This window comes from Loxodonta africana, chromosome 18, assembly GCF_030014295.1.
Source record: "Loxodonta africana isolate mLoxAfr1 chromosome 18, mLoxAfr1.hap2, whole genome shotgun sequence".
NCBI classification, from domain to species: Eukaryota; Metazoa; Chordata; class Mammalia; order Proboscidea; family Elephantidae; genus Loxodonta; species Loxodonta africana.
In genome coordinates this window covers 39,753,639-39,779,300 of record NC_087359.1, presented here as the reverse complement: position 1 = coordinate 39,779,300, position 25,662 = coordinate 39,753,639, and the positions used below count along the sequence as shown (strand labels likewise).

The window sequence follows — 25,662 nt, the reverse complement described above, 5'->3', positions numbered from 1 at the left end:
TCACGCTGAGGACCCAGCTGCACCCCAGCGGCAGCATCTCTGGCCCAGGCTGGGCTGGGGGGCTGGGGAAGCAGAGCTGCGAAGGGGGGAGATGTGGGGTGGACTCCCTTCCCTTCCCTCCTCCTCCCCCTCTCTGTTCCAGCTCCCAAATTGGGGGCCGGGCCAGGCAGCCCTGATTGGCTGGGGGGCGGGCAGCCGGCTCCCCCTCTCCGAGGGGCAGGGTTCCTCCCTGCTCTTCATGGGGAGGGTATAAAAAGGGCCCGGGCCGGGCGTCGGAGCAGACGGGAGTTTCTCCTCGGGGTCTGAGCAGGAGGCACGCGGAGTGTGAGGCCACGCATGAGCGGACGCTAACCCCCTACCCCAGCCGCAAAGAGTCTACATGTCTAGGGTCTAGACATGTTCAGCTTTGTGGACATCCGGCTCCTGCTCCTCTTAGCGGCCACCGCCCTCCTCACGCACGGCCAAGAGGAGGGCCAAGACGAAGACAGTAAGTCCCAAACTTCTGGGAGTCCAGGGCTACTTGGTATCGCACCCTGCACAGGCCCCGGGGGTCCGCGACTTCATCTGAGACTCGGGATGCTCTGGAGACTCAGGAATGGGAGGGAGAGGGCGAGGGAGCCTTCCCCTGAGCCCGGAGAGAGAAGAGAGTTTACTTTGGGGTCGGAGTGGGGCTGACCGCCTCCCAGGATTGGGAGATGAGGATGGAGTGTAGCGTGAGTTGGCACAGGAGGGAGTCCCGAGCGCTCACTGTGCGGCGCAAAGGGGAAAGTAGGGGCCTGGGCGGTGGGTGGGGGGAAGGCATGTCGAAAACGGGGTGGGGGCGCCGAGCTGGGATTTGGAGCCCGAGATGTAAAAGCAATCAGGAAGGCTGTGGGATGATTCATATGGAAAGATTGTTTGCCCTCTCTGCAGGCTAGACAGTGTTCCTGGGGCCGCGGGGGTGCTGGGTCGGGGGGAGGGGGCGCAGAGAGTGGGCGGGCTGGAGGATGAGAAACTTTGGCTTGGAATTGGCAGGGTGAGGTCCTTGCGCCCCCTGCTGATGAATACTAAGCACTGCGCCTCCATGTCCCGCGCTTCCCGGCGCTGGGACTGGATCCGCAAGACCAGGGCTATTGCGGGGCTTGGACTCCATTTCTTGACCAGAGAGGAATAAAGCTGGGGATGGGGGAGCCCCTGCCTCCAAAAAAAAAGTAGCTAAAACCAAAATCAAACCCGTTGCTGCTGAGTCCGACTCGTAGTGACCGTCTAGGACAGAGCAGAACTGCCACCATTGTGTTTCCAAGGCTGTAAATCTTTACGAAAGCAGACTACCACATTTTTCTCCTGCCACATCTTTCTTATGCAGAGCGGCTGGTAGGTTCAACCGCCAATCTTTCGGTTACCAGCCGGCGCTTAACCACTGCGCCACCAGGCTCCTTTTTAAAGAAGTGGCTATTCTCGGAAAATTGGCTCCTCCCCGTTCCCATTGCTTTGCGTTGCCCGCCACCTAGCGGCCATCTGGGTAGATACTCGCGCGGTGGGCTTGGTTAATTTTATTACTATTGGCGGATTTTTCAGTTCTTTGGCTGAGAAGTAACCCAGAGGGACTGGCTGGCTTTGGGAAACGGGTTGGCTCCAGAGCTGGCTTTTGAGATGTATTAGCGCTGGAGGTTGGGATGTATCCTACTTTTGGGGTACATCTTCAAGTCTTGGGGCGGGATCCCACTTCAATCAGTCCCGCCCATCCATCTAGCCCCACCCATACCATCCTACCTGCCCAGGAATGGGGTGTGATGGGGGGCGGACCTCCCTCCTCCCTCGCACCCCCGTTTCTGTCTCCACCCAACCACGCCCCACTAGCTTGCCCTCTCTATGGGGCCCCTCCTGTTTTCCCTCTCACCCCTTGGCTTTTTATTTCCCTTGGCTTCAGCGCCAATGAGCTGAGGCTGGAATTGGAAGCAACCCTGGCCCAAAGCTTTGTTTAAATTCCTAAGAACTGGAAAGAGTTCTAGCTGCCCTGGCCCGGCGCCTCGGCGCTGTCACTGGCGCTGATGAGGAGCAGATGAGCTTTTAAGGATTTAGAAAAAAAAAAAAAAAAAGAGGAGGAGGCGGGAAGTGGAAAATCTAAGTGTGTCTCTAGGGCAGAAGGGCAGGAAGGGCTGGGTTGGGACTCCTGAAGCCCTGAAGTGGGGGGACTCGGGAGCTGCTGACCGCCCCCCCTTCCCTCCTGCCCCAGTCCCGTCAGTCACCTGCGTACAGAACGGCCTCAGGTACTATGACCGAGACGTGTGGAAACCCGAGCCCTGCCGGATCTGTGTCTGCGACAACGGCAACGTGTTGTGCGATGACGTGATGTGCGACGAAACCAAGGACTGTCCAGGCGCCAGAGTCCCCGAGGGCGAGTGCTGTCCTGTCTGCCCCAACAGCGACAGTAAGGCTCAGGCCTAGGGCTGTAGGAGGGGGCCTCTGCCGCCAAGAGCACCGTTAACAGCTTGCTCTAACCCGCCTCTCTTCTCCCCCTAGCGTCACCTACTGACCAAGAAACCACAGGAGTCGAGGTAATCCTCAGCCCTCGACTTTCGCCACCCTGGCCGTGACTCCTCATGGCCCTGGCTTCTCTAACCCGGCTTCTTTTGTTTCTTCTCCCCCAACTTCATAGGGACCCAAAGGAGACACTGGCCCCCGGGGCCCAAGGGTAAGCATTGCCAGCTCTCTGCTGTTGTGGGCTGGAGTTGGGTGTGGCTCTTGGCCAGCTCTCACCCCGGCTCCCCACCCTCTTCCCCTGCAGGGACCTGCCGGCCCCCCTGGACGAGATGGCATCCCTGGACAGCCTGGACTTCCCGGACCCCCTGGACCCCCTGGACCTCCTGGACCCCCTGGCCTTGGAGGAGTAAGTGGACAGTCAAGACACTCACCCGTGGAAAGCCTGTTTCTCCTCCATTTTTTCCCCCTTGCAGATGACATAACTTAATGTTTAGAAATAATTTCAACCTTACAGAAAAGCTGCAAGAATAGTTCAAAGAGCTGTCATATACAAGTCACATTTTGCTGCATTTGCTTGATCAGTCTCTTACTATACATACATATATTATCTTTTGTTTTTCTGAGCCATTCGAGAGTAAATTGCTGATATCATGCTCCTTTGATCCTAAATACTTCCGTGATACATCGTAAGAACAAGGACATTCTCTTACATAATCATAGAACAAGAATTACACTTAGGAGATTTAACGTTGATACAATATACAGTCCATATTTAAATTTCTCCAATGTCTCAACAATGCCCTTTATAGCAATTTATTTTCCTAATCCATCAACCAGTTCAGGATTTTGAACTGAACTTGATTTTCATATTTCTTTAGTTTCCTTTCATCTGGAACATTCCTTTGTCATTCACAGCACTGACATTTTTTAAAGCGTTCAGGCCCATTGTTTTGTAGACTGTCCTTCAGTGTGGGTTTGTCTGATGTGACCTCATGATTAGATTCAGGTGGTGGGTTTCTGCCAGAATATCTCCCAAGTGATATTGTCCTTCTCATTGCATCACATCAGGAGACATGATGTCAGTTTGTTTGATTATGGGTGATGTCTTCCACCTTTCAACTCACTCATGCACTCTCTCTCTCTCTTGTTTTTTCTAGAACTTTGCTCCCCAGCTGTCTTATGGCTATGATGAGAAATCAGCTGGAGGAATTTCCGTGCCTGGCCCCATGGTGAGCCACGCAGGGTGGCAGGGATAACAGAAGAGGAGTGGATGGGGATCCAGGGGGAATGGGCCAGTGTTGGGGGCGTATATATATTGGGAGATAAAGGCCACCTTTGGGACTTCAAAGTCCAGAGGAGACACAGAATAACTGAGTGCTCCCAACAGGAACTGTTGAGAAATAGCAAGACTGCACTCATGTTATGCTTTCTTACGGACATGTCACCATGGTCCCCTTTCTTTTCCTTCTATAGGGCCCCTCTGGTCCTCGTGGTCTTCCTGGGCCCCCTGGTGCACCTGTAAGTATCCAGGATGTCTATTTACAGCAATTTGGGCTTTGGGCTTTTGGAGGGAATACTGGAATGAAGATAGGGTAGACGCTCAGAGATCTCTTGGTGAGATGGGGAAAGGTTGACAGAGACTGGCTTTCTAAGCACACCCCTCTGTCCTTGTTCTCCAGGGTCCCCAAGGTTTCCAAGGTCCCCCTGGTGAGCCTGGCGAGCCTGGAGCCTCAGTAAGTACTGTCCGTGCAGATAAACATCCCGCTACAAGCGTGCGGCTTCTGCTATTGAAGGACCGACACTCATACCTGGGGTCTTCCACACCTCCTCTTTCCAATCCCAGCCTCTTTTTTCTTCCATACCCTGGTGCTTCTAACCTCCTCTCCTCCTATCTCCTCTAGGGTCCTATGGGTCCCCGTGGTCCCCCTGGCCCTCCTGGCAAGAACGGAGATGATGTAAGTAGCCTGAACGAGAAGATTCCATCTGACTCCCACCACCTCCATAGACTAGATCCCCAAAATCTCCATCCCAGTGCCCCCACCACCTTTGGGGGTGATACCCAGAGGAAGGAGGGCAAGTTATCCCTGATGCACAGGACTGCCTGGGGTCTTTGAATGGTGACCTTCACCCTGCAAGGGATGGTTTTCCCCATCTCCCCAATAGGGGAGATTGTTCTTCCCTTGTTCCCAGGTACCTGAAAACAATCCCCAGCCTACTCCCTAGGGCAAACAACTTCCGGGGGCTTAACGATCCTGGGCACCTCGTATCCATCTGGTGAGATTAAGATGCATGTGACAGAAATTCCTTCACAGGAACTCAAATCCCACCAAATAAGGGTTCACAATAGATTTAGGCTGAGCTGTAGGTTCAAAGAGAATATTCTGGGCCCCTAAGCCTGACCTTCAACCACCCCAAGAAGACTCAGGCTTTTCACACTTTTCCAGCCCAGGAAGTAATGGGCATGATGGCTTTTTCTCTCCCTCTCAGGGTGAAGCTGGAAAGCCTGGTCGTCCTGGTGAGCGTGGTCCTCCTGGGCCTCAGGTGAGTATGGTAGTGTGGCCAAAACCTGGACTTCACTGCATTTAGGCTTCAATGGGGAGCTGTGTCCACGGTGGTGTCTTCTAACAAACCTTCCTTTATTCTCCTTTACCTTTCTCCTCAGGGTGCTCGGGGATTGCCCGGAACAGCTGGCCTCCCTGGAATGAAGGGACACAGAGTGAGTCCTCTTTGATTCATCTAAGTTCCCAAAGTCTCAAGCATTCCACACTCCCAACCCCCTTCCCCAAGGGATTCTGGTATGCGTCATGGGTGGGTAGCAGCTGCAGAAGTCCCAAAGGATATACAATAGATATACAAAAAAACTTCCCTCCATTGGGAAAGGAGTCCCATTAAAAGAATTTGGTAAGATCTTGGACAAGTTTGGGTTTAGTCTAGCTCATAGACAGGGGGATGGTTGCCCCCCTGAGGCATCTTCTCAGGTCTGGGTGACTATCAAGAGGGTCCACAACTCCATGGGGTCTCACCTTGGTCCTTCTTCTTTATCTTAGGGTTTCAGTGGTTTGGATGGTGCCAAGGGAGATGCTGGTCCTGCTGGTCCCAAGGTGAGAACTTTTCTGGGTGTTGTGGCCCTCTACCTTCTCCCGGTACCACCATGAACAAATTCCTCACTCTCAACTTTCTGCTTTGTAGGGTGAGCCTGGTAGCCCTGGTGAAAATGGAGCTCCTGGTCAGATGGTGAGTATGTCCAGTTCTAGAGGGGAGGGAGGGAGCAGGGAGTTGGGACAAGATGGAGACTTCAGGGGAGTGGGAGTGTCCCCTATCTCATTTGGTTTCTCTTGGTTTTATGGTTAGGGCCCCCGTGGTCTGCCTGGTGAGAGAGGTCGCCCAGGAGCCCCTGGCCCTGCTGTGAGTACTCTTGGCCTCTTTGGGGGGTCCCTGGGCCCTTGGAAGGGGTTCCCCAGGAGCTGCAGGGACTGGCCAGGGCTCAGTGGACATAACTGGGGCTTCCTCTCCCTCCTATAGGGTGCTCGTGGCAATGATGGTGCTACTGGTGCTGCTGGACCCCCTGTGAGTATGGTGTGGGAGTGGGGAGGGGTCTCAATGTCAGCTTTTGGGGCTGATGGGGCAGCAGAGCCATGTTGTTCTGAACCCCAAGGCCTCTTGGGCCCCCAAGTATGACTTGCACCTGGCACCTTCCTTCTTGTTAATGTCTCCATTTCATCCACAGGGTCCCACTGGTCCCGCTGGTCCTCCTGGCTTCCCTGGAGCTGTTGGTGCCAAGGTGAGACCCTGCCCTCCCTCTGAGTACAGCTCCCACAGGCCAAGGGGTGATGTCTCCCTGCTCCCCAAACTAGAGGGACCCAGAGTGGCAAGAAAGAGGCCCATTCTCCAACACCTCTATTCTGGAATCTCCTCTCTGATCTTGGAGTCCTGATCATTGTCTCTTGGCCCTGGCCCTTCCATCCCTCCTCCATTCAGAGGTAGGTTGGGCTCCCCAGGGTTGCGCCTGACATGTCCTTTCTTCCCATCTAGGGTGAAGCTGGTCCCCAAGGAGCCCGAGGCTCTGAAGGTCCCCAGGGTGTGCGTGGTGAGCCTGGCCCCCCTGGCCCTGCTGGTGCTGCTGGCCCTGCTGTGAGTGTCTCCCCGTTAGCACCCCCTGTGTCACTCCCCACCCTCGAAGTCCTTGCCTATCACTCACCCTCCTTTCTTCGTGCTACAGGGAAACCCTGGTGCTGATGGACAGCCTGGTGCTAAAGGTGCCAACGTAAGTATCTTGCCAGGCCTTAGTCCTGCCTGAGATACCCACCTCCCACCTGACCCATGCCTTTTACTTCTGGGTCCTCAACTATCTGTTCTGCCTCCCACAGGGTGCTCCTGGTATTGCTGGTGCTCCTGGCTTCCCTGGTGCCCGAGGCCCTGCTGGACCCCAGGGTCCCAGCGGCGCTCCCGGTCCCAAGGGTAACAGCGTAAGTACTGCCCACTTGCTTCTGCCCCAGCCCTTGTAGTGGCTCCAGTGTGGCCCTCCTCCGGGCAACATGAAGATTCAGGCCACCTGAGAACCCAACTCTAAGCTCACTCTCTTCTTCTCCCCGCCCCCCGCCACAGGGTGAACCCGGTGCTCCTGGCAGCAAAGGTGACGCTGGCGCCAAGGGAGAGCCCGTAAGTCCCCTGCCACGCCTCCTGCAGCTCAGCCCATCCTGCCCTGGAAGCCCTTGAGGGGTGTCCAGGCAGGAGCAGGATCCCCGAGTCTGCTGAGGGAGCCCCCACCCAACCCCCAGGAGTCTTTCGTGCTAGAGACCCAGCCTTACCACAGGCCACCCTCCTCCCTGCCTCCCCCAGGGCCCTGTTGGTATTCAAGGACCCCCTGGCCCTGCTGGTGAAGAAGGAAAGCGAGGAGCCCGAGGTGAACCCGGACCCACTGGCCTGCCCGGGCCCCCTGGCGAGCGTGTAAGTACCCCCAGCCTGCCCCCTCCCACCTTCCCCACCTCCAGTGCCAACCTGGTGCCTGGGTATCTCTGAGCTCAATGGCCTCCTCTCTGTAGGGTGGACCTGGTAGCCGTGGTTTCCCTGGTGCGGATGGTGTTGCCGGTCCCAAGGTAACTTTTCTTCATGGCCAGGAGGCTGACCCAGCTACTTCCTGGGCATTACCTTCCTCTTCTGGATGTAGTCAACCCCGCCCCCCCACCACACACACACATACTTATCAGTGCTCCATGCTGGGGCTGCAGATTGCTTCTCTTCATACTTGGCCTCACCTTGACCTTCCCACTCCCACCCCCCCCAAAGCCCACCTGAACCAGCCCCCATCCCAAGAGGGACAAGGTGTGGGCCATGGTAGAGAGGCCCAGACTTAAGATCTCATTTGTTCCTGTGCCTATCTACCCCCCACCCCCAACCAGGGTCCCGCTGGTGAACGTGGTTCTCCTGGCCCTGCTGGTCCCAAAGGTTCTCCAGGTGAAGCTGGTCGTCCCGGTGAAGCTGGCCTGCCTGGTGCCAAGGTGAGGCCCCAGCCCTGCCGCTCAGCTCAGCGAGGACTCTGCCTCTGCTGTGGGGGTCCCAGATAGGTGCAGGGCCGCAGGGTCTGCCTTCGGGAGTGGTCCCCTCTTTCTCTTCCTCTCTCCTCCTTCCCCTCTTCTCCTGCCCCACTTATACCTCTCTGCTTCCCCCCTAGGGTCTGACTGGAAGCCCTGGCAGCCCTGGTCCTGATGGCAAAACTGGCCCCCCTGTAAGTATGACCTCCCCCGTGCCCCTTCCCTCTCTCCCACCCGCCTGCTCTTTGGCCTCACCACTGCTTTTGTGTTGCCATCTTCAGGGTCCCGCCGGTCAAGATGGTCGCCCCGGACCCCCAGGTCCCCCTGGTGCCCGTGGTCAGGCTGGTGTGATGGGATTCCCTGGACCTAAAGGTGCTGCTGTAAGTATTCATCAAGGAGCAATGCAGAGCCAGGGACAGACAGTGGCCTGGAAGCAAGTTCTGTCCCTTTTGGGGCCTCAGTTTACCTATCCATAAAATGAGGGATCCCTGCTCACTCTATTATCACAGTTCTCACTGGACATAGTACCATTGTTGCCCCCCCCACATACAGAGATAGGATGGGCCTTTTATGTTAATCACCCCAAAAAATCTTGATGGGGTTCTTGGTGGTATCAAAAGGGAATGGAAGCCCTTTTCAACTCAGATCAACTGCAGACATGAGGGGGGAAGGAAGGAGAGAGGGCGGAGGGAGAAGGAGCCTGAAAGGGCACCTGGTTTGGGGGAGAGGTTAAAGGACCTAGCCATGAAGCCAGCAAAGACATTTCCCCAGGGGGCCGAAGCTTGTCAATAAAGCTTTCAGAGCCTCTTGATAGGAAAGTCCCTTAAAAACTTCTACTCAAAGTAAACTGAAAGGACCTAGGAGGCCCTGGTTCCCACTTCAGCCTGCTCAACCCTCACTCCTCCCCACAGGGAGAGCCTGGCAAAGCTGGAGAGCGTGGTGTTCCCGGACCCCCTGGTGCAGTTGTAAGTATCTCTTTTTGGTCCCTCCCCTCCTCTACCCACTCTGCACAGGAGGGATGCAGGAGGCCTCAGCCCATCACCATCGTGTCAGGAGCCACCAGTGGGGTCTGCCCACCTGCGCCCCTCTTCCTCCAGCTCACCTGGCCTCATCACCCTAAGTTCTTTCTTTTTTACTGTCTCCCAACAGGGTGCTGCTGGCAAAGACGGAGAAGCTGGAGCTCAGGGACCCCCTGGCCCTGCTGTAAGTGCCCTTGACTGAGCATCCTGGGGTAGGGCACTGTGGGACTGGATAGGGGAGATACTCCCTGCCCCTTGTCTCCTCGGCCTTCCTTTGACTTCAGTCTTCTCCCCCATGATAGGGTCCTGCTGGTGAGAGAGGTGAACAAGGCCCTGCTGGCTCCCCTGGATTCCAGGTGAGGCCTCATGGCTGTCAGGTTGTGTGGGAGGCGTAGGGAACATCCCCTTTGCTCTCTTCCAGACTAAATCCTCTCTCTTCCCTGCCCCGTTTCCCACCTACAGGGTCTCCCTGGCCCAGCTGGTCCTCCTGGTGAAGCAGGCAAACCCGGTGAACAGGTAAGAGGTAGCTGCTGGCCAGAGGGGTGAGAATGTAGAAAATACAGAGGGGAAGACTGCCCTTCCTAGCTAATCAGATGACCATAAACTGGAGGTGGGAGGTTAGACACCGGGAAGGACTTCCTGTCATGAAGGGAGTTACATGGAGGGAAGCAGAGAGGTGCAACTCCACATGGGATAATCTGGAAGGGGCCAGGTGACTGCTAGTCTGGGTGACTTCTTTTTAGAGCTTCCAGAATTCTCTCTGTGACTTCTCAGGCCTCCTGGTTATAATTCTTGGCCCAAAGTTTGCAGGGGAGGAGGACTGTCATTGACATATCCCAAGGAGGAGTAGAGGGACTATTTAAGATAATCCCAAATAATCCCAATTTGGTGCTGAGAAGGGGCTAATCCTAGACCCTGAGGGCCAGCTCCAAGGAGGTGGACAGGAGTTCTTTCTAGTGGGGAGCCTGGTAGGCTTTGCTAACATCTGTTTCTCTCCCCCTCAGGGTGTTCCTGGAGACCTTGGTGCCCCCGGCCCCTCCGGAGCAAGAGTAAGTAGAGCCTGCCTCACTACTCCCCATCAAGATGCCCTGCGCTTGACCTTGTCTCTGGAGCAGCCATCACGTGCCCTGTCCTTCCTTTCCAGGGCGAGAGAGGTTTCCCTGGCGAGCGTGGTGTGCAGGGTCCTCCTGGTCCTGCAGGTCCCCGTGGGTCCAATGGTGCTCCTGGCAATGACGGTGCTAAGGTAAAAGCAGCGCAGGGAGGGGCTCCATCAGCAGTTCAGGGACCAGGGATGACTGGCTGTGACCAAAGCCATCTATATGGAGGAGGGACAAGACATCTATATGGGGGCGGGTGGGGACTCACAGATAGCCCCAAGCTCTGGGCCTTGAGTCTTCCCTCTTAGCTGGTGCCTGTCTTTGGCCTCAGAACCAAGCCTGGGAGACATCAAGAGGGGCTCAGGGCTGTGACCCACTCCTGGGACCTCAGACCTCACTCCAATCTTCTTGGTTGTCACCTAGGGTGATGCTGGTGCTCCTGGAGCCCCCGGTAGCCAAGGTGCCCCTGGCCTTCAGGGAATGCCTGGTGAACGTGGTGCAGCTGGTCTTCCAGGCCCCAAGGGTGACAGAGTAAGTTCAGCCCCCTCTACCCTGAGCCCTGCTTGGCTCCCATCTCTCTCCTGCCTTGGGCCTCTCAGCCTTTCTCCTTCTTTCTCTGGCCTGTTTGCTGATGAATCTTGTACCTGAGGTCACCTTCTATGTCCCCACCCCACCTTCTCTACTGTCAGAACGCCTCTCTCCCTGAGTTACCATGGCAATGAGAGGTGGGGCCAGCTCCTTGAAGGAGGCTCCCTTATCCATTCCCCACACAAGTCAGGGTCCTCTTAACCTGGGTTTCATCTGAATCTCCTTATAAGATCTTGAGTCCTCAGCATGCATCGGGGCAAGTCAGAGCTGGAAAGGGCGTTGGGAGGTCCCAGACTCAAGCAGGACACTATAGATGGCCTCCGGGCCCCATCTTGGAAGTCTCAGGCTTTTTTTTTTTTTGTCTTTAGGGTGATGCTGGTCCCAAAGGTGCTGATGGTTCTCCTGGCAAAGATGGCCCTCGTGGTCTGACTGGCCCCATTGGTCCCCCTGGCCCTGCTGGTGCCCCTGGTGACAAGGTGAGCCCCTCACACAAGCTTCCCCAGCAAACTCTTCAGGGAAGGCCAGTCTTGATGTCCTGAGCTGGTGGCCCAGGAAACTGGAGGGACTGGGAGGAGGAGGAGGTTCTCCTGGGGTCATTACCAGGAGTATTCGGCATAGGCCACCTGACCCTGAGGCTCTTGTCCTCCTTCTCAGGGTGAAGCTGGTCCCAGCGGCCCTGCTGGTCCCACTGGAGCTCGTGGTGCCCCCGTAAGTACAGAAGACCCCAGTTAAGGGCCCTTCTCTCCCTTCATGCTGGCCCTCTTGTGTCCCTTCTCTGCCTCCACCCTACCTTCCCCACTGTCACAGCGTCTCTCCAATTTGCCTCCTTCTCTTCCAGGGAGACCGTGGTGAGCCTGGTCCTCCCGGCCCTGCTGGCTTCGCCGGCCCCCCTGTGAGTACCAAAACCCCCATTCATTTTCTATCACCAACGGGGACCTGGGACCTTGAGTGACTGAGATGAGGACAGAAGCTTTGGCCTGAGTCAGGGAAGAGGTGTTGTCTTCCATTCAAGCATCTCCGTGTCTCTAGTTACTGCTTCTTCCCCAGCCCCAGAAAACCTTCCATCTCCCCATATCCTTCTCCTCTGCTTACCACACTCCCTCCTCCCCTAGGGTGCTGATGGCCAACCTGGTGCTAAAGGTGAACCTGGTGATGCTGGTGCTAAAGGCGATGCTGGTCCCCCTGGCCCTGCTGGACCCACTGGAGCCCCTGGCCCCATTGTGAGTATCTTACCTTCTATGCCATGAGCTGCTGTAGGCCCCGGCCCAGGACTGACTCAGCCTTGACATCTCTGTGCTTTCCTGCAGGGTAATGTTGGTGCTCCTGGACCCAAAGGTGCCCGTGGCAGTGCTGGTCCCCCTGTGAGTATCGCTACCTCTCTACTGAGCTGCTCCCCAAGCAGTACTGGGAGGTGGTGTGGCTGGACCAGGTGAGTTGGCTGTTCTCCTTCTGACTTTGTTCTCTTCTGCCAGGGTGCTACTGGTTTCCCTGGTGCTGCTGGCCGAGTCGGTCCCCCTGGCCCCTCTGTAAGTATCTGGGGTGGAGACTCCAGGGGGTCGGGGGGCAGGGGCTCTCAGGAAGGTGGTTAGCCATGGAGGCCTCAGTGGTGCTCCAGAACCCACTGGAGTCTGACTGCCCCCTTCTCCCCTCCAGGGAAATGCTGGACCCCCTGGCCCTCCTGGCCCTGCTGGCAAAGAAGGCGGCAAAGGTCCCCGTGGTGAGACTGGCCCTGCTGGACGTCCTGGTGAAGTTGGCCCCCCTGGTCCCCCCGGCCCTGCTGGCGAGAAAGGATCCCCTGGTGCTGACGGTCCTGCGGTAAGTGGGAACTCAGATCTCAGCAGCTCCTGAGGTGTCCGGGAGTGCCACGCTCCAGAGCCAGGGAGCAGATCTCTGTGCCACCTGCAAGGTGTCTCACCCCTTGTCTCCTCCCGCAGGGCGCCCCTGGTACTCCCGGACCTCAGGGTATTGGTGGACAGCGTGGTGTGGTCGGCCTGCCCGGTCAGAGAGGAGAAAGAGGCTTCCCTGGTCTTCCTGGCCCATCTGTGAGTACCCCCTAACCTTGGGGGACGCTGAGAAGAACCATCACAGGACTCGGAGGGCGCAGGCTGGGGGTGGAAGAGCCACGAGGAAGGATTTGGTAGAAATCACCTTGGGGGCTCTAGGGCCTTTCCCCACTCTATCTCTGGCCTGATTCTTTCTTTTCTTCTCCCTCAGGGCGAACCCGGCAAACAAGGTCCTTCTGGCTCAAGTGGTGAACGTGGTCCCCCTGGCCCCGCAGGCCCCCCTGGATTGGCTGGACCCCCTGGTGAATCTGGGCGTGAGGTGAGCAACCCCAGATATGCCCTTGGCATGGCCATTCGGCCTTGACCTGAGTCTGAGGGCTGACTCTCACCTCTCCCCCTTCTCTGCAGGGTGCTCCTGGTGCCGAAGGCTCCCCTGGACGAGATGGTTCTCCTGGCCCCAAGGTGAGACAGCTGTACTCCAGGCCAACAGCTCTGCCTATCCTCCCCTGGCCCGGCCTGGCCCCCTGAGCTGGGGTTGACCCGTATCCCCCTTCCCCTCCCAGGGTGACCGTGGTGAGACTGGACCCTCTGGACCCCCTGGTGCTCCTGGTGCTCCTGGTGCCCCTGGCCCCGTCGGCCCTGCTGGCAAGAGTGGGGATCGTGGTGAGACTGTAAGTGACTGGCTCCAGCTACCTGCTCCTGGTCAGGGAAGGGACTCTCCAGGGCTGGGGATGGTCGCCTGACCTTGAAAGACCCTTGGCCTTCCTGGAAAAGTTGAGCCACAGCTCAGCCTCGGGACTCCTGCTCTGCTTTCCCCAAGGAATGGGGATTGTCCTCATGTGCACATCCCAGCTCACATGAAGTCTGGCTGAAGGCAGGGGAGGGGGAACGGTGTCTGGGGGTCAGGAAAGAGATGGATGTGGTGGAAAAGGATGTGAGGAAGGGGCTCTGCCCCAGGAGCATCTCATCCTGTGGCTCTGCTGTGCCGCCCCAGCCTTGGCCTTCCTGACTAGGATCTAACGCTTCTCTGCCTTCCCCAGGGTCCCGCTGGTCCTGCTGGTCCTGCTGGTCCTGCTGGTGTCCGTGGCCCCGCTGTAAGTGCTCTGCTCTGGCCCCCATGCCCTCGAACCCTTGTCCCAGTGTGGACAGTACCTCACTCAGTGCTGATGGACCTTCCACCTGACAGCCTGTCTCTACTCTATTCTAGGGACCCCAAGGCCCCCGTGGTGACAAGGGTGAGACAGGTGAACAGGGCGACAGAGGCTTGAAGGGTCACCGTGGCTTCTCCGGTCTCCAGGGTCCCCCTGGCCCTCCTGTGAGTATGCTTAGCCCTTCCCAGCCCACCCACTGCCATTGAGTCTTCTCTTGTCATCTCCGCATGCTGTCCTGTGTGATGCTGGGGGTACACTGCCTCACTTTCCCCTCTGGATAGTCCTTCTGACTCCTCCTTAGTGAGGACTGGCATCTGAAGGTTTATGACCATTTCCAACTAGCTTCTGGAAGGGTGAGGGGTGGACAGAGAGAGCTCATGGGAGGGGTCTGAGCCTGTGGCCATCGTGTGGCTAGATTTCCAGGATAATGAGATTAGAGGGGAGAAGGTTGCCATTGCTGCGCCTCATCTCCCCAGCTCAGACCCCTGGCTGCTGACCCACGCTGGGCCTGAACTGCCTCTGTATCTATCCTTCAGGGCTCTCCTGGTGAACAAGGTCCCTCTGGAGCTTCTGGTCCTGCTGGTCCCCGAGTAAGTCATGTCTTCTGTCTTCTGTTCTTGGATCCCAACCCCAAGCTCACCTAGGGGCCCTTTGCCTGGGATACAGTTGTCCCTCACCTTTCTGGGGCAGGGAGTGGGGGAAGGGAAGAAGAGTCCTGAACGAGCAATCTCATCCAGCCCTCAACATCCCCCCACCCCATTCCTTCCTCCCACAAAATGTTTCCTGGCCCAGGGATGGGAATAAGCAGTGACTCATCTTGTGGGGAGAGACAGATACAGACTCCATGAGGCAGGAGCCAGGGCCAAGCAGAGAGAGGGGTGGCCTTCTCCACAAGAGCAGAGGCTGTGTTGTGCTTTCTGGAATGCTTTCTCCAACCATCTCCTTCTTTCATCTCCCCACAGGGTCCCCCTGGCTCTGCTGGTGCTCCTGGCAAAGATGGACTCAATGGCCTCCCAGGCCCCATTGGTCCCCCTGGTCCTCGTGGTCGTACTGGTGATGCTGGCCCTGTTGTACGTAGTCTCTGACTCCGTCTACCTCACAGCCCTGCAGCCTGAGAGAACTTGGACCCCAGTAATCCCCACTCTCCTCCCTCTCTGCACAGGGTCCCCCTGGCCCTCCCGGACCCCCTGGTCCCCCCGGCCCTCCCAGTGGTGCTTTCGACTTCAGCTTCTTGCCCCAGCCACCTCAAGAGAAGGCTCACGATGGTGGCCGCTACTACCGGGCCGATGATGCCAATGTGGTCCGTGACCGTGACCTCGAGGTAGACACCACCCTCAAGAGCCTGAGCCAGCAGATTGAGAACATCCGGAGCCCTGAAGGCAGCCGCAAGAACCCTGCCCGCACCTGCCGTGACCTCAAGATGTGCCACTCCGACTGGAAGAGCGGTGAGGGCCTACTCTATGTCCCCTTCCTCCTCCTCCTCCTGCCATGACAAGGCTGCCCTTATGTGCCCCACCTCCCCTGACTTCATCTTTCCCCACCCCACCGCAGGAGAGTACTGGATTGACCCCAACCAAGGCTGCAACCTAGACGCCATCAAAGTCTTCTGCAACATGGAGACAGGTGAGACCTGCGTGTACCCCACTCAGCCCAGCGTGGCCCAGAAGAACTGGTACATCAGCAAGAACCCCAAGGAAAAGAGGCACGTCTGGTATGGCGAGAGCATGACCGACGGATTCCAGGTGCGTGAGCAGGACTCTGGAGCTACTCTCCTGAGACGGGCTAGCCCAGTATTCAGAAGGGGCATGAGGGAAGATCCTGGGGTGGGCTAGACCTCTGCTAAGTGTGATACACAGAGCTGGGTTGTGGGTACTTGATACTGACTCAGACTCTGGCTGTCCGAGGACAAGTGATGCCCCCTCTTGACATGGGAGTTACTTGAGATGCTCTCTGAGGGTTCTGGGAGAGGAAGGCCAGGACTAGAAGCTCCTGTACAGTCAGTCACACCCTGCTCTCCACCATCCCAACTGCAGTTCGAATATGGCGGCGAAGGCTCCGACCCCGCCGATGTGGCCATCCAGCTGACCTTCCTGCGCCTGATGTCCACCGAGGCCTCCCAGAACATCACCTACCACTGCAAGAACAGTGTAGCCTACATGGATCAGCAGACCGGCAACCTCAAGAAGGCCCTGCTCCTCCAGGGCTCCAACGAGATCGAGATCCGGGCCGAGGGCAACAGCCGCTTCACCTACAGCGTCACCGAGGATGGATGCACGGTGAGTCCTCGGCAGGACCCAACTTCTCCAGGATTTGGGTTTCAGACAGACTGAACTCCCCTCACCTTATCACTCCCACTTGGTAACATCCCTCTCCCATGGTCTCCCCTTCACCCCAGAGTCACACCGGAACCTGGGGCAAGACGATCATCGAGTACAAAACCACCAAGACCTCCCGCCTGCCCATCATCGATGTGGCCCCCTTGGACGTTGGCGCCCCAGACCAGGAATTTGGCTTCGACATTGGCCCTGTCTGCTTCCTGTAAACTCCTACCACCCCAACCTGGCTCCCTCCCACCCAGCCCACTGCCCCCCAGCCCTGGAAACAGGCAAACAACCCAAACTGAATCCCCCAAAAAGGCAAAAATGGGAGACAATTTCACATGGACTTTGGAAAATATTTTTTTTCCTTTGCATTCATCTCTCAAACTTAGTTTTTAACATTGACCAACTGAACATGACCAAAAACCGAAAGCGCATTCAACCTTACCAAAAAAGAAAAAAAAGAATAAATAAATAACTTTTTAAAAAAAGGAAGCTTGGTCCACTTGCTTGAAGACCCATGTGGGGGTAAGTCCTTTTCTGCCCCTGGGGCTTATGATACCCCAACTCTGCCCTTTCTGCTCCTTTCTCCATCCCCCCTTGGGGCCTCCCCTCCACTGCTCCCCAAATCTAAGTCTCCCCAAAAGACACAGGAAATCATGCATTGTCTGCCCAGCAGCCAAAGACAATGCTGAAACATTCAAGTGGCTCCCACGCCCCCAGTCCACCCCCTCTCACCCAGCACCCCCAAACCCTGGGGGACCTGGGATTCTCGGACTGCCAAAGAAGCTTTGCCATCTGGCACCCCGGTGGCCCCGGAAACATGCCCCTCTTTGTTTTCGAGGGGGGCGTGCCGGGGGAGCCCCTGGCCTCTCACCAGGTTTGGAGGCTAGTCAGGCACCACAGGCGGAAACATCGGATTTGGGACAAACTTGTCAGTCCCCCGTGCAGCAGGGCTGGGTCAGAGATTGTTCTGTTCCTTGTGTAATTGTGTTGCTGAAAGACTACCTCGTTCTTGTCTTTATTGTGTCAACCGGGGCAACTGCGTGGGGGCAAGGATGGAAGGGGCTCCCCGTTTTCTATCAAAGGTGCTACATCTATGTGAGGGGCGGGTGGGGAGGAAATCACTGGTGCTATAGAAGTTGAGACGCCCCCCAGACCAGCAAATGTTCCTTTTTGTTCAAATTCTTTTATATTCTGCATTTTTCCTTTTTTTTTTTTTTTGGTGGATGTGAACTTATGTGAATTTCCTAAAGGTGCTATTTAACACGGGGGAGAGAGTGCTGCCAGCTCCAGCCAGCACCCGCTCACTTTCCACCCTCTCTTCTCCTGTCTCTCCTCGCCCCATCCTCTCTTTTCTAGAACCTTCTCTCCTGCGGCTTCATCCCATCCTCGTCACCTCTCTCTTACTCTGTTCTGTATCCTCTCTCTCGCTGGGTTTCAGAGCACAACTTTCCAAAGCACAAAGCAGTTTTTCCCCCTAGGGGTGGGAGGAAGCAAGAGACTCTGTACCTATTTTGTATGTGTATAATAATTTGAGATGTTTTTAATTATTTTGATTGCTGGAATAAAGCATGTGGAAATTACCCAAACCTATCTGCAGTGGCCTCCTAATTTCCTTCCTTGGAGTCGGGGAGGGAGAGGCATGGGAGGGGGCTTTGGGGTGGGTGGGCTCACCTTTTTCTTGCCCTTGGCCAGCCCCTAGTCCTCCTCCCCTGCTCTTCCAGTTCCCTGGCTAGCCCCTTCCCCTTACCGTAGGCCTTAACCCTTTCTCTTTCCTTTTTTATTTTTCCCTCTTGCAAACCTTGCATTTCTTCTCCTTTGTAATGCCCAGACAACCCACACATGGACAGCAGGACACACACTCACACGAAAACACACAGAGACACTTCCCCTCAGGTTCTGGGTTGCCCAAACATCGTGCCTGCCACCTGCCTCCCATCAGGTCAACTGTCTGGGCATGCTCCCCTGCTGTGGCTACTGGAGGGTTGCGGGCTGTGGGTGGGGAGATACAGAGGTAAGATTTTGTTGGAATTAAAAGGACTCCCTGGGGTAGGGAAGGCTCTGCTCATGGGGCACTGGAAGGTCCCCACTGGGTGAGAGATGTGGAACTGGCCAGAAGTGCCAGGGAGCCCCTCAGCAAGACTTCTCCCCTCCCTGGGCCCAGGGTTGGTGTACCAGGCAAAGATGGTTGGTCATCTGGCTTCTCCTTCCCCCTCCCCATCTCTGAGCTCCAGCCAACCAGGCAACAAGCCCTGAAGCATGAGAGGGTCTGTTGAGCCTGCCTGTGGCTGCAAGGAAATGGGGGGTGGGGGGGACACACCCTGCCCGTGTTTCTGGGCTCCCAGGTGTAAGGGGGTAAACCGTCCCTGAGAAAGCCTCAAGAGGGGCCTGGGAGAGCTGCAGTTAAGGTATGTACAGGCTGTGATCAGGACGGATGCGTGCCCCAGCCCTCTGATCATACACTGAGTCCCTCTTAGCTTTCTAAATCCCCAGAACACCAGAACCCTGGGTGTGGGGTGGCCCAGGGAGGTAATTTTATCCACTCCCTGACTCCTGCCCAGTCTTCATTCTTCACTTTTTAAAAAGTGCTTTCTTCCTCTCTTTCTTCCTTCTCCCACCCTCTGTCTGCCCCTTCCTGCCTGTTAGAGAACCTGAGGACCCCAAAGGGAAGGTGACTGGTTGGTGCCCCAATCTCAGGGAATGGGGACAGCAGTGTGTGGACAGTGGAAGGACAGAGGAGAGAACCTGAAGAGCCAGAAGCCTGGAGCAGACCAGGTACCTAGAGTCCCAGAGGCAGAGAGATGACAGCTGTCCACCCCGCTCACCCAAGGTCTCAGGGCCTGACCTCAAGGGAAAGAAACGTTGTGTCCCTCTCTCAGGTCTACAGAGCGATGGATAAGTCTGCTGATGCTAATCCATGGCTGTCATGAAGTATTCATGGGTATTCATTACAGCCTTTAATAATTCATCATTAGCACTTCTACCACAATTGGGACTGTAGAAAAGGAATTAGTCTAGCGAGGATAAGGAATTATGGCATGTAGATGAAGGTCTATTCATATGAAAATCACCCAGAGCTGTGTGATGCCCACTGATTGATCAATCAATCCTTGATCGATTGGCCATGCCTGACACAGAACCCAGGTAACCTCCATCTACCCTGGACCAGGACCCCTGGGATTCTTGGCTGTCTCGGCCTCATCCCCATCTGTTCCCACAGGAGATCCGGAAACATCCTGAGCCTGGCCACTACCCACCTTTCCCCCTCTTGCCTAACACCTATCCCACCAGCCAAAGAGGGTACCCGACATTCCCACATAGGCACCACACTTGCCCACTTCTCGGCCTTTCTTTATGTCTGTTCTCTGCCTGGAATGATACCTTTCATCTCTCCTTGCCCAACCCTCCACCCTCCAGGCCACGCTCAAAATGGCTTAACGTCCCTCCATTCTCCTGCCCAACGCAGGCTGAGCTTGAGTTTCCAAAGCACTTCATGCCTCTAAAATCAATCTCAGCCTGTATCTTGGAGATTGTTGCCATTTTGGCGTTGGCATGTTTTCGCTGTGTTACTCTCACCAGGCCAAGCAGAGTTCAGAGGATGAAGGCCAGGTCCTGCAATGCACAGAGTACACACAAACATATCGGTAAGACTAAGAGAGCGCGAGACAGAGTGGAGGCCCTTGCAGTGCGAAGCTGTGCGTGTCTTTGTGCACAGGTGTGAGCGAGTGTAAGAGGGCGAGCAAGTGAAAACTAAGTCTGGGTTGAGAGCAAACAGGGTGGAAGGCTCTATCTAGGCCAGCACTCTCCAATAGGCTCTCTGCAAGGATGAAAGTTGCGTATCTGTGCTGTCCAAGATGGTCACCACTAGCCACGTGTGGCCACTGAGCGCTTGAAATGTAGGTAGTGTGACTGAGGAGCTCAACTGTTAATTTTGACTTATTTTAATGTGGCTTGTGACTGCCATGTTGGGCAGCACAGTTCTAGGCAACGGGGTGAATGTGTGTCTTGCTACATATGTACAAATCTCCATGAGAGTGCATAAATGTGTGTGTGTGAGTGTGTATGTGCATGCACGTGAGTGGACACACGAGGTGGGCACCACATGTCAGGACTGTAGTGGTGGCAGCACACGGGCAGGCCTTGTGTGGCTGTGCCCCACTGTACATCTCCCTGTCAGTGTCACGTGGTATGGGGCCTGGTATGTGGTTTGAGTGTGTGTTCAGGACAGGAGGGGAAGGGGACAAAGGGACCATTGTACCACATTCCCAGCTCAAACCCTCCTTTCTGCTGACATCACAGCTGCCCTAAATATAGGTGCCTAGACTGGCTCCCCCAGACCCTCGCTGCCCCCTGCATGGTGGCAGAGTGCCTGCTGTTCCCAGCACTGCTCTGTTGGACTCATCTTTCTGTTCTCCCTAAAGAGATGGACCATGTTCCTATGGTTGATTTTTCAGTCAAATCCAGATGGAAAATTCTAGAAAAGGAGGAGGCTTCATATGGATTTTTAATTTTTGCTACTCTCCCAGAATCCTGGGCCCCTTTTGTGACCTGAAGCCATCTCCTGACAGGATCTTCCGTAGCCAAAATATGGTGGATTTCCCTCCTTTTCTTTTCTGCTTCTTAACCCTCAGCTTCCTAGATGCCTCCAAGACTTGCCTAGATGAAGCTGGGTAAGATTGAAGGGGGGGAGAGGTAGAGAGAGGGCTTCCTAACTTGGGGCGAGAAGGGAAGAGTGGACTGTGTGTGTAACAGGAATGAGTGTGAGGCTGCATGTGAGAGAGCGCGTGGCTGCTCACAAAGCCAGCACCTACCTAAGGAAGTCTAGGCCATGCATGTGAGTGTGTGAGGCTGTGTGAGCATGTGAGACTGTGAGCGAGTGAAGCTGTGTAAGTGAATGAGGTGTTTGAGTGTGTGAAGCTATATGAGTGAGGCTTTGTGAGTGTGTGAGGCTGTGTGTGAGTGATGTGGGTGTGAAGTTATGTGAGTGTGCAAGGCTGTGTATGTGAGGCTACGTGAACAAGTGAGGTGTGTGAGTGAGGCTATGTGATTGTGTGAAGTTGTATGAGTGTGTGAGGCTGTGTGAGTGAGTGAGGCTGTGTGAATGAGTGAAGCTGCATAAGAGGGTGAGGTATGTGAGGTTGTGTGAGCATGTGAAGCTGTGTGAGCACGTAAGGCTGTTAAGCAAGTGAGATATCTGAGTGAGGTGTGTCAGCATGTGAGGCTGTGTGAGCGTGTGAAGCTGTATAAGTGAATGAGGTGGGTCCAACCAAATGGCCCCTGTGTGGGCTTCTAGGTGGGTACCTGTGTGGATGACAGCATGTCTCTCTGCATGCCCACTCACCTATGAACAAATATTCAAGGGACCCTATGCATGTGACTGTGTACGTGTCGGGTGTGGTGGGGATTTGTATATTATGGGGCAGCTTCCCCACACCTGTGGCCGCAGAAGACAACAGTGAACTGCAAGGAGGTGTGGGTCCAGGTATTTGGGACATGTGTGCGCAGATGCATGAAAGAGCTCATGGGAGGTCTGAACAAGTGAGGATGAGGGGGGTGGAGAGCAGGAAGGAGTGTGGGAAAGTTTAAAAGAAGCTCGATGAGGGAGGGAACCACCGTTCTAAAGTCCCTGAATGAGTGGGAGCTCCTGCGCTGGTGGGAAGGCTGTGTCTGCGGCCCCTTCCTCTCTGTGCTCCAGAGGGTTCCAAAGTCAGACTGAGAGCATGTCAACAGGCAGCGGGGCAGAACCCTAGAAGAAGGAGTCCCCACCCTTGGAAGAAGGGTGACCTTTGCCTAAATTAGACCTTCATATGCACGGAGATTCCAACACTTTGCAGAAGATGCGAAAAACAACGCCTGGAGGGAGGTGAGTTTGGTGCACAGGGTGCTGAAGGTCAGCGGAGGGTGTTGAGGGGGGAGCTTTTGAAAGGGAAGGGGCGGAGAAAAGAGGATGAGAGTCATAGTGGGGACCACAGCACATTTAAAGGTGAGCCCACATATTCAAGTTCCAGGTAATTCACTGCATGGGGCTGACCCTTCTGCTCCCCACTCCTGCAGAGAACTCTGAGGCCTACCCAGAGGCCTGGTGTGAGCAGGTGTTCTGTGGGAAGTAAAGAAAAAGGGCTGCGTTCTGAGTTTGAATCAATCTGGGGTGAAAATAAAGTAATAGCCATGAAACCAGCACTGCCCAGTGTAGATAAAATGTGAGCCACGAAGGTAAGCTTTTGTTTTCTAGTAGCCACATTAAAATTAAAAAGAATGGGTGAAATTAATTCTCCTACTATCTTTTATTTGGAGTCCCTGAGTGGTGCAAGGTTAACGTGTTCAGCTGCTGAAAGCCCACCCAGAGGTGCCTTGGAAGAAAGGCCTGCTGATCTACGTCCAGAAAATCAGCCACTGAAAACGTTATGAAACTCTACTCTGACACACGTGGGGCCACCATGAGTCGAAACCGACGCATCGGCCACCAACAGCAACACCCCAGACTATTATCATTTCCTCCTTACACTTACAGCGCGTCTCCATTTGGACTAGGCACGTGGCCAGTCCTGCCGTACCGGACGGCACAGCGTTAGGCAGGGATCACCACCAAGGATGATGCAGATGTTAGCCTCCACCCCGGATTCACAGGGAGAGACTGGACTTTTCACAGGCAAAAGATGGAAATGGAGCCCATTCTACCTGGATCTTAGGGGCAGGGAAACTCCGAGGACTTCTGATCGGTGTGATTTTGCGAGTGCTTATATGTAATGACATCTCTATTCCTGGAAGCTACGTATCCGATTCTGACAGCACCCTCCAGGCAGTCTGCTTTTCTCACTCTCAGCTGGGTAAGCCAGCTGTTGTGCGGCAGAGCCATGACTGGACGCTGCTCTGACGGACACCAAACCCCAACACACTCAGGTGTACTGGCCCCGAGGGAGTTCTCTGTGAAACGGTGCATGCGTGTGCTCCTTCTTGTGGGAAGCTTCACGAAGAGAAAGAGTCCATCTGTGAGCTGAGGCCAGCTTTAGGCGGTGTCCTGCATCTGCAGGTCTGGTTGAGATCACCCCGGAACTGTTCAGAGAGTTAGACCACTCCTGAGGATTTGTTTAGCGTGAAGATGGAGGCCATACTCTGTGCCATGGGGTCAGTGCCCGGCTGTGGGCTGGAAAGTGGAGCAGAGTGTGAGAGTGAGTCTCAGGGTGGATGTTGTCGGGGCTATTGGTGGGAGGGGTAAGAGGGGGACACGACAGTTCCTACTATTTGTCCTGGGTTGTTGGCATCAGGGGAGGGTTGATTGCTGGGCGGAGTCTCACCAGTCAGAGTGAGGGGCTAAGTGCCCAGTGAGCAGAGCAGTTCTAAATGTCTGTGCCCTCCTGTGGGCGACTGCCAGGGCAACTGGGGCATATGCATGTGTGCCCAGGCACAGCTCCGTGTCTCTGCAGTCACGCCATCCTCCCAGCTACTTGTCTGGGCCACTTCCTCCCAGGCCAGCAGCCAGGCTCCCGTGTGCTCCTTGGAGCTGAGCAAGAAGGCACTGCCAAGTCCCCAAGGCCGGAGCTGGCCTTGAGTGTTCCCATTCCAGGCCAGCACAAGAAAAACACAAAGGGGGCTCGGGAACTGTCTGGCTGTGGGGAGCAGGAGCACAGAGCTGGAAGGAGAGGGCAGACCCCCCCTTAAGGCGCTGGGGTCAAAAAGGAGCCTCCCATCTGTGCAAACTCTGAGCACCTCCTGCTTTTGGTCTGATGATGGGTCCAGGGGGGAGGAGAAAAAAAGTAAAGGAGAAGTTAGAGGCCACTTGTTGTCAAAAAAGCCCTTTGGTTGGGGGGCTGGGCACTTAACCCACAAACTTTTATTGAGCACATACACTGTGCCTCCACCCACCTCAGTAAGTACTTACAGGATCAATGCTTGATTGATTGGTGGGGTGGGATGTCTAGCAGGGAGGGGGAGGATCAGATGATACTGGTAGAAGCTGAGGCAGTGGCCTTGCTCATCCCCTACCCAGGGAGGAGGACCCTCCTGAAGAACTCTGTGCAAACCAAGCAAGATGGCATCAGCCGTGCACTTGTCTGAACAGCTTTCCTGAGCACCTACTCTGTGCGGCACAGCGCTCCCTGTGGGCAGACAGAAATCCTGCCCTCCAAGAGCTTCTGTCCCAGTGAGCGAGGAGTGCTGGGATAGGCCGGACAGCGTGGGGCTGGAAGAAGGCACTGCTTTGACTGGGGTGATCAGTGTAGGACTCTCTGAGGAGGTGTCATTGGGCAGAGACTGGAACGGCTACAGTGAGGGGGAGTCGTGAGGATATCCACTGTCCCTCCTTATCTGGATCTGGCTTGTCCTTGAATCCAAGGGGTAAAATGTGAATTGGGCGTGGCCTCCAGGTGGCAGTGGGCAGGGACAGAGCTGGCCTGCTTTGGTTGTAGCTACGTGGGAACTAACTCAGGCCTCTTCATGGTCAGCTGAACTCTCTAGGGCTCCGTGGGGTTTGGGGGCAAGCTGGCAATACTCAGCCCAACAAGGGGTCTAGGCTCTGTGGTGTCCTCTGCACCTCTGCCCCGCCCCTGGAGGACCCCACCGCGGGGGCACTGTTGGTTCTGGGGGATTCAGGGTCCTGCACCCAGCCATCTTTCTGTCTTTCTGTATCTAGATTTGTTTCCCTCCCAACAGGACGTACAAAGGGGCTCTCTCTCAAGGGGATCTTGACAGGTTCAGAAACTGTCAACTAAATCTCCAGATAAGAGCCTGATCCCCTGCTTCCAGAACCCCTCAACATTCCAGAAGGCAGTGTGGAGGCAGACATGCCAGGTTCAAATCCAGGCTCTGCCACTTACTTGCCCTGTTAGCTTGGGTAAGTCACTTACTCTCCCTAGGCCTCAGTTTCCTTATCTGTAAAATGAGGATAATGAGCTTGTAATCCTTCGCTATCAATTTCATGCGAATCCAGGGCCGCCTAATAGCAGCTCCTTCTCTCTTTTCTCCAGAGTGTTTGAGAAAGCAGCAAAATGCCGAGTCCAAAGGGCAAGCTGACAGTCCCTGGCTGCCTCTGGGGGCTCCCAGAAGGTAGAAAGGGAAACAGAGGCAGTGAAGGCTGGAGGAGAAGACTGCTGAGAGGAAGGCGCTGGTAGAGACAGAGGAGCAGAGCAGCAGGTATTTTATTCTGTGGTCCTGACTCCAGACAGCCTCTCCCACCCCAACACCATCTCTCTGTTTGTTCTAAGCCTGGGTCCAGTTGGGCCAGGAGCTGGAATCAGCAGGTGGGATGTGACCATGTGGCCAGGGCTGGAAATGGACAGCAGGGGAAAGAGAGAGCGGGGGTCTGTGAGGGCCGGGCCCTGGCCCTCCTGCCTTCCCCACCCTGACTTCTGACCCCTAGTGCTTGGGGGCATGGCACTGACACTGCTGAGCTGAGAGGCAGGCAGGTCTGTGCCTCTCCCCCCAGGCCTCCGCCATACCTCACCACCTTCCCCAACCACTTTGTTCCCAGAAAGAGGAGGCTGGCACTACCCA

At 55.7% G+C, this 25,662-nt stretch overlaps 2 protein-coding genes across 14 annotated transcripts in view; one reads left to right on the top strand and one right to left on the bottom strand.

Moving 5' to 3' along the window:
• The first annotated feature begins 260 nt into the window (after positions 1–260).
• Positions 261–16,665, top strand: COL1A1 (collagen type I alpha 1 chain). The gene is made up of 51 exons (XM_064271214.1): positions 261–487; positions 2,216–2,410; positions 2,503–2,537; positions 2,639–2,674; positions 2,768–2,869; positions 3,621–3,692; positions 3,937–3,981; positions 4,143–4,196; positions 4,365–4,418; positions 4,951–5,004; positions 5,126–5,179; positions 5,511–5,564; positions 5,653–5,697; positions 5,815–5,868; positions 5,986–6,030; positions 6,191–6,244; positions 6,496–6,594; positions 6,683–6,727; positions 6,831–6,929; positions 7,069–7,122; positions 7,303–7,410; positions 7,506–7,559; positions 7,863–7,961; positions 8,135–8,188; positions 8,276–8,374; positions 8,906–8,959; positions 9,144–9,197; positions 9,316–9,369; positions 9,476–9,529; positions 10,018–10,062; positions 10,158–10,256; positions 10,534–10,641; positions 11,067–11,174; positions 11,353–11,406; positions 11,537–11,590; positions 11,811–11,918; positions 12,006–12,059; positions 12,171–12,224; positions 12,352–12,513; positions 12,633–12,740; positions 12,913–13,020; positions 13,110–13,163; positions 13,265–13,372; positions 13,742–13,795; positions 13,909–14,016; positions 14,389–14,442; positions 14,815–14,922; positions 15,015–15,297; positions 15,404–15,594; positions 15,886–16,128; positions 16,248–16,665. Exons 1-51 carry the CDS (start codon positions 397–399, stop codon positions 16,392–16,394), a joined length of 4,383 nt encoding a protein of 1,460 aa, XP_064127284.1. The 5' UTR covers positions 261–396; the 3' UTR covers positions 16,395–16,665.
• A 7,530-nt stretch (positions 16,666–24,195) lies between these two features.
• SGCA (sarcoglycan alpha) overlaps positions 24,196–25,662 on the bottom strand; it is a 31,022-nt gene continuing 29,555 nt past the window's right edge. For 11 of the 13 annotated variants that reach the window (XM_064271199.1, XM_064271200.1, XM_064271206.1 and 8 more), the window contains one exon: positions 24,197–25,434. The gene's annotated coding sequence lies outside the window, so the exon portion shown is untranslated. Of the gene's footprint in view, positions 25,435–25,662 lie in introns of all 13 variants that reach the window. The other 2 variants (XM_064271201.1, XM_064271202.1) reach the window with 1 other exon arrangement.